This window comes from Coregonus lavaretus (assembly GCF_964263955.1).
Source record: "Coregonus lavaretus genome assembly, contig: HAP1_SCAFFOLD_8276, whole genome shotgun sequence".
Taxonomy (NCBI): Eukaryota; Metazoa; Chordata; class Actinopteri; order Salmoniformes; family Salmonidae; genus Coregonus; species Coregonus lavaretus.
This window is the reverse complement of record NW_028161120.1, coordinates 11,265-19,018: the sequence shown is the minus strand read 5'-3', so window position 1 is coordinate 19,018 and position 7,754 is coordinate 11,265. Positions and strand designations below refer to the sequence as shown.

Genomic DNA, 7,754 nt, shown 5'->3' with positions numbered 1-7,754 from the left:
AGAGGCCTATGGACTCATTCATATTTAATGTAATCATTTGTATCTTATGATTATCTATCTATTGAACATCTCTGGTGGTGGTCTCTCGGCTGGCCGTACTGTATGCAGAGGCATATTAGGTGTTTTGTTCTACTGAACAACCGGAATCTTCCGGGATGAGGTAGGATTTCCAATGCGGTTTCTCAATGCGCTCAAATGTTATTATACCAACAGGAGAAGCTATCAAAGAGTATCCATTACTTAATCAGCAAAGAGGACCAAGTGAGGACTCAGATTTCCCACATGGAGGTGTTGATCAATGAAACTGAGGCAAGTAGCTGTTGACGGAATAAAACTAGTCCTGTGTTGTCTGTGACTGTTTACATGACTATTTGTGTCTTATGTTAAATAACAAAGGGACATTCTGTCTGCACTGAGAAGGAAGGTCACATATTCAAATACATGTAAATGCATACTAATTTCACTGCAGAAGGGTTTGCTTAGTCTGACCTTGTCTGTACTGTATTATGATGGCTTTCTCTTTCGTTTACATTTGTTGTAATAGTACATCTATGCTAGCCTGGTCTCAGATCTGTTTGTGCCATCATTCCTGCTTTTTGTCATGCCAAACTCCTTGTGGCATGATGGCACAAACAGACTGGGCCATAGGCTACTTCTATGCAGTTTTATTGCACCATGATGCGTTGACACCCCTCTCTACTTCTACAGGAGAATGGCCAGGTGGCGGAGTGTCGGGCCAACGAGCACTTTGAGCGGCTGTTCCAGACCCTCCAGGAGAGGAAGTCTGAGATGCTGAACTCCATTGCGCAGTCGAGGACGCGGCGTCTGGAGCAGCTCCGGGGCCAGGTGGAAGAGTACCAGGGCATGCTGGAGAATAGCGGCCTGGTGGGCTACGCCCAGGAGGTCCTCAAGGAGACAGACCAGTCCTGCTTCGTTCAGACGGCCAAGCAGCTGCACACCAGGTCAGCTTCCGCTCCAGGGACAAGTTTCCCCTAGGTGCAGCTTCCCCTCCCCCAATCATAACCTTAACCAGTAGTGGGGAAATCTGACCTAAGATCAGCTTCTAGGGCAACTTCACCCTCCAGCCCTGACTGCCTGCCACTCCCAACACATTAGTATATGAAGGCAGTTTATAGACTGGTTCCCAAAGGTTACCATCAGTGGCGATTAAATGCTATTGGCTAATTGTTATTTAATATCACCATTCTTTAAGAAAGGTCAGTAATCGAAAGGCCTCCATTCATAAAGCACAAAGGGTCCATTTTTAAACTCTGTATTACAGGCCAAAACACCATTTCCCTGTGGCTGCTCTTGTCCTCTAGGTTTCCTAATGGGGATTTGGGTGCTGTTATTTTAGTACTGGAGGAATCAATCTGCTTATATGGGTGGGTTGAGTGTGTCAAAGATCCATGACACCAAGTATCGTTTCCCATGGACACTCTGGGAGAGATTGGAATGGCAAAGTGCTGTTTACATTCTCCATGTCCCGCTCTAATCCTGCTAATTGATCTCAACTTGTAAAAAAAAAAAGCAGCTTTGGGACTTTATTCACCGACCGCTTTTACTTTTATGAACACTGCTACATTCACCCACCCACACAAGTCTCCCTCCCATGCTCATCTATCTTGCCTGGGAAATGGTTCCCGCTCTAATAGTGGTCTCCTTGCTAGCATGTAGTGGACACTACAAAGTGAATGGCTGCCATTTTGTGTCCTCTCTCTTTCTCTCTCTAGGATCGCGAAATCCACAGAGTCTCTAAGGACGTTCCACCCCGCGGCCAACCCCTCCTTTGATGAGTTTGTGCTAGACACTTCCAGAGAGGAGACTCTGCTGAAGGAGCTGTGTTTTGGGGGAGGTGAGTCCACCTCCCCCCCCAGTATGAAGTACAGTATGTAATGATGTATGAGGACATCGCAATGAAAGCCTAAAGTTGAACCCTAATTCAATTTGTTGACACTCCTCATCGGTTCCCCTCTAAGTCACCTCCGCCTCAACCAGTCAGTCACTTTCACCTCCTCCTGGGCTCTGCTCTCTGTTAAGACACTGGTAAACAGAAGCCCTTTTAATTGAATAAGCTGGTTACGCGCCTGATATACACACAGAGAGCATTGCAGGGCTTTTTCTGGTCCGCTGCTTTGCATAGACTCTCATCCCCATGTCTGGATGTAAAGAGAAGGGAACTGTGCGGCAGGCTGGATATAATTGTGTTCCTGTGAAAAGGAACTGATTTGACATGCGCATATCAAGTAGGGGCAGTGCAACCCAGGAAGTAAACTGGAGGCTACTTATAAACTCTAATCTAACTGGCTGTCCTTAGAATGAGCTTCAACCCTGCTCCCTCTGTCCCACAGGTGTTACTGTTTGTATTGAATGGGCTTGTGGGCTCATCGCACTATAACGATTACTGACCACAAAGGGCCATGCTTGGTCTCCCCGTAGTGAGCCTGGAAGGGTCGCCTGCGTTTGTTAGCGACAGTTGGTTGGCAGCGCCGGGGCCAGGCTGTCCTTAAGGACAGGGGTCAGGCCTATAGGAGACGGCTACATGGGGCAGAGCAGCACAACATGGCTTTCTCCTCATTAAACTAGACTAGACAGAGGACCGAACAGCTCCAACCCAGGACCAGGATCACTTTAGGGTCTTGTTCACTAGGCACCAAATGGAAGGAAACAGAATGGGAGTGCCTATGGGGTCTGGGGGATGGGACAGTGACCCCCCCCCCCCATCACCCCAAGAGGCCATGTGTAATTTCATCCCCAGTGCTCATCAAGCAGATTGCATTACAATGCCATTCTGCAGTCTTCTATGCTCACACTGGCTCCATATTTTGTATGTATCTCCGCCACTAGTTGAACTATAAAGGCATCGTGTTGTGTTCTCCCCCTTCCTAATCCAGCCCCTCCAGAGTCTGCAGTCTGGTCTCACAGCCAGTGAGAAAGAAGGAGACGCCTTTGTTGTTTGGTGTAATGCCTCTCCTGTCCCGTCCCGGCCGTAGCCTGATCAATAGGCTGTTTCTCTGAGAATAGCGGAGCTCTCAGGCTGGTAGCCCGCTGGCTTGGCAGGCCGCCCAGTCCCCCCCCTCAGCCCTGATCCGAACCTGCTGGACCTGGCTGCTGCTGTTGGTAACTGGAAGCTCTGTCCGCAGTGAGGGAGGGGGGAGAAGGATTTGCAAAGTGCTTTTCCTGGCAATGTCTGTGCATAAATTAGATGTATTCCTTTTTTCTTTTTTTTTGCTTCTCACTCTTCCTGTCCATATTCTGACTGTCTGCTCTGAGTTCAGTCTCATCTCGGAAGGACTCCATGCACTTACATAAACCAATGTGTTGAACACTGATCACATGGTTAAATCATGTTTAGGGTACATATCCTATCTGTTTATGTTTTTATATTTCCAGATAACCAATACCATTTAAAATAAGGTTTAGTATGGGCCGTTGTCGCACCGTCAAGGCTTACTTGTCCAAGGCTGGCTTGCTTATGTTAGTTTGTCGATTTAGAGATTGTAACTGTAGCTCAGTTGGTAGAGCGTGGCGCTTGCAACGCCAGGGTTGTGGGTTTGATTCCCATGGGGGGCCAGTATGAAAAATGTATGCACTCACTAAAACTGTAAGTCGCTCTGGATAAGAGCGTCTGCTAAATGACAAAAAATTTAAAATGTAATCAGAGGCCACGCCCACCTTGACCAGGTACCTTTTTTCTCCGCTCTCTCAGTCCCTGAGCCTCCCATCATCGATCTGTCCCGTAGTCGCGTCTACAACGAGGGCCGGTTGTGCTGGCAGCTGGCCGAGGACACCTTGGCCACAGACCACCATGTCCTTGAGTACAGGAGGCTGGGCACCGAGCAGGATGAGGAGGAGGGCGCCAGCCGCTGGTGCCTCACAGACCGGGTGTATGGCCCCAGCACAGTGGTGTGTGACCTGGAGGCCGACAGCCTCTACTCTTTCAGAGTCCGCAGCTGCCGCAACTCCCTCTACAGCCCCTACAGCCCAGAGGTCACCTTCCACACACCACCTGCCCCAGGTAGGCACCAGGCACTGATGAGGTCACACACCCGCACTGAGGATGATGTTGTATTCATGTGATGGGGAGGGAGAGAGGTGGGCCTGGGCCCTATTCCAAAACACAGCACTACTGGAATAGCAACTCGAAACAAACAAAAAAATGCTCGGCAATCATGTAACAATGCTTCAATGCCATTTCTGTGTTGCAGGAACTGGGAAGAACTAGTATACTGGTCTCAATGGCCAGCGTGGGTCTACTAGGCTGTGAAAGCGGCCCTGAAAGTTGATCTGGATGCTAATTATCCTAATTACCAAGAAAGGAGTCTTATGTTCTCTTACGCCGGCACCCCGCCTGTGTTGGGCTTCAGGGCTGAAGTTGAGCTCTTTAAAAAATATAAATAAATAATCCTCTTCTACCAAGTCTGTCTGGGTATTTAGCAGCCCGATCCACGGAACATTACAAACGGACCGATGCTCGACTGTTCAAAAGTGAACTGTGGGATAAAATACAGTGGACAGTTGTGAAACCTCTGTGCGACTTCTTTAATGTATCACTTCTGCAACCCATCTCCTTTGTTGGATTGCAGAAATCCCAGCCTTTTGAATGCTTTGTTTCTTTTAGACTGACTGAAGCATTGCAATGCAGCAGAGGCCCGGAGTAACAGTACATCTGCTTACGTCTTTCGAAGTGTTTTTCAGCCTCTGATGGTTTAACAATCATATGCCATCTGTAAAGCACTAGATATCACTCAAGTCTATTGAATTGGACAGTCCCCACCCTCTTGTCCTAACCTCCATGCATATGTACAATTGCTGATCCATTTGGATTTCGTTGTTGATCCTCCCTTGCCTCATTAGTCTGCAGTAAACCAGGGCTGGGGTGCTGAGAGCTGGGGCCCACTGTGGATTGAAGCCCAGTGATAGGACTGGGAGCCCACATTCCTGTGTCCTGACTGTGGGGATGTCGCAGTGCGTTAGTAATGAGGTGGAATTCTGGGTCAATGCTGGCTAGACCAGACAGTACAGTAGCTACATCACGCCTCCTATCACAAGTCAGTGTTGGCATACTGCATAGACTTATCAGTACTGGAGGACAATATATTTGTCCATTTTATTTTATGAAGCTCATCTTTTTAAGATGACTCAATTTAAATTAAGTTTGTGCAGTTCATACAACAAAGGATAAAGGGGTAAACGACTAGTATTTTTGCCCTCGTTTTTTGCGGGAATGAATAATATGAATTAAAAGTATCTCTAGTACCATGAGACAAAATGCAATGACTCAATGCACAGGCATAACTATATTAGTGGGTAAGTTAATAGTAATTATGGCCTTTGGTGTTGTAACTATTTTTTTTAGACTTTTTAATCTGCAGCAGATGCGACTTAGAAAATTATTTAAAATAACCTTAAATGAGAAATGAAGCATTGTTTTGTCTTTCTATACATGTCAATTGATAATTTTGGATGTTCTGTCAATTCCTTCACTTTTTGACGGTCTTTACAATGGCGCCCTCATGTGACACTTTATGAAAGCCCACCTTCTCCGTGACATCCTGAGATGAGGAAACAGGAAATCCTATCAGCGTCTGACTGTTCCTTTTGTATTGTTGCTCTCTTCCTGTAGCGTTTGGCTTCCTATTCAACGACAAGTGCGGCTTCAGCTCGGAGCGGCTGGCGTTGAGCAAGCGCCGTGACTCTGTGGAGAGCGTGGCCGGCATGGCCTTCCTGCTGGCTGCTGAGCGTGTGCAGACGGGCAGCTACATGGGCCTGGATTACATCATCGGTGACATGGGCATCTCTCAGGGCAGACACTACTGGGCCTTCAGCGTGGAGCCCCACTCCTACCTGGTCAAGGTGGGCGTGGCCTCTGATTCCAAGCTGCTGGAGTGGTTCCACAACCCCCGAGACACTAGTAGCCCCAGGTAAACTCCGCCTCTGAATCACTCACTTAGGATCAGGACTGAGTCACAAAGAAGCCTGTGACGTAAGAAGCATTAACTTGTAAACTAGGGGTGTCAAACTCATTCCATAGAGGGCCTAGTGTTTGCTGGTTTTTCTTTTCATATATATATATATATATATATATATATGTATATGTATGTATGTATGTGTATGCCCTTGACAACCAGGTGAGTTCCTTACTAATTAGTGACCTTAATTCATCAATCAAGTACAAGGGAAGAGTGAAAACCCACACACTCGGCCCTCCGTGTGGAATGAGTTTGACACGTGGTGTAGAGTGTTAATTCACAGAAAAGGCCTTAGTTTCTCAACAATTCTTTTCAAATATTTATAACATTTTTGACATGCGTTTTTCTGGATTTTTTTGTTGTTATTCAGTCTCGCACTGTTCAAATAAACCTACCATTAAAATTATAGACTAATCATGTCTTTGTCAGTGGGCAAATGTACAAAATCAGCAGGGGATCAAATACTTTTTTCCCTCACTGTACCTACTGTGTGGGTTTACTGTGCTGTATATTTACATTTACATTTTAGTCATTTAGCAGACGCTCTTATCCAGAGCGACTTACAGGAGCAATTAGGGTTAAGTGCCTTGCTCAAGGGCACATTTACGTCATTTAGCAGACGCTCTTATCCAGAGCGACTACAAATTGGTGCATTCACCCTATAGCCAGTGGGATAACCACTTTACAATTATACCTTTTTTTTTTTTTTTTTTATATATTTTTTTTTCTTTGAACAGGCTTCCAGGTAACAGTGAGGAAACATTCAGTGGGGGGGCAGGTAGCTTAGTGGTTAAGAGCGTTGTGCCAGTAACTGAAAGGTCGCTGGTTCTAATCCCCAAGCCGACTAGGTGAAAAATCTGTCTGTGCCCTTGAGCAAGGCACTTAACCCTAATTGCTTCTGTAAGTCGCTCTGGATAAGAGCGTCTGCTAAATGACTAAAATGTAAATGTCAGTATTATTGAATGGGCCGTAGTTGTAGGCTAACTCTGTTGCCTGTCTCCCACCTCCAGGTACGACCACGACAGTGGGCACGACAGTGGCAGCGAGGACACTTGCTATGATCTGTCCCAGCCATTCACTCTGCTCACTGTGGGCATGGGCAAAGTGTTCCTCCCCAAAGCGTCCATCTCTTCCGCCGGCGACCACAGCAACCGGGTGCTGCCCATGCCCCAGCGCATCGGCGTGTGCCTGGACTACGAGGCGGGCCGGGTCTTCTTCTACGATGCAGACACCATGAGGTGCCTTTACGAGCGGCAGGTGGACTGCTCTGGTACCATGTACCCTGCCTTTGGCCTCATGGGTAGTGGCAAGGTCCATCTAGAGGAGTTCATCACGTCAAAGCGACTGTCGTATATGTGATATGTTGGGCCTTCCACACACAAGTCTCTCCTGCTCAACACTTGCCTTTGAGTTCATGTTGGTTTCTGCTTTCTGTCAGGTATGTTGTGTAGTGATGTTGTTGTGTGTATTGTTGATTATGCCATTTCTTTGTTTTTAATGAACACATATTTATGTAGCACCACTGAGTCCAGTAAAACATAGCCAAGAGAAACCTGAAGAGCCTTGCAGCTACTGCTACGCCTCTGTGCCTTTCACAATAAATAGGTCATCTAAAAAATGCAATAATTTGTCTAATAACTGTGCACAACAGCATGGCTAGTCATCACTGACAAGGGTGAGTCTATGTAGGTCACAAGGACCCCTCGGTTGAAAAACATCCCTACCAAAAATGTATAATACAAAACATACCTAATCAATGTCCTTTGGCAAGAGTCCATCAAC

General features: G+C 46.8%; 1 protein-coding gene across 1 annotated transcript; it reads left to right on the top strand.

The window, feature by feature from the left end:
• Window positions 1-213: 213 nt before the first annotated feature.
• LOC311121081 (E3 ubiquitin-protein ligase TRIM36-like) lies at window positions 214-7,331 on the top strand (the record flags this gene model as incomplete). The annotated part of the gene is made up of 6 exons (XM_084195611.1): window positions 214-309; window positions 709-962; window positions 1,734-1,855; window positions 3,710-4,018; window positions 5,627-5,924; window positions 6,983-7,331. Coding segments are annotated over 6 exons (1,428 nt in total), but the record flags the coding sequence as incomplete, so codon positions are not given.
• Between the last annotated feature and the right edge of the window lie 423 nt (window positions 7,332-7,754).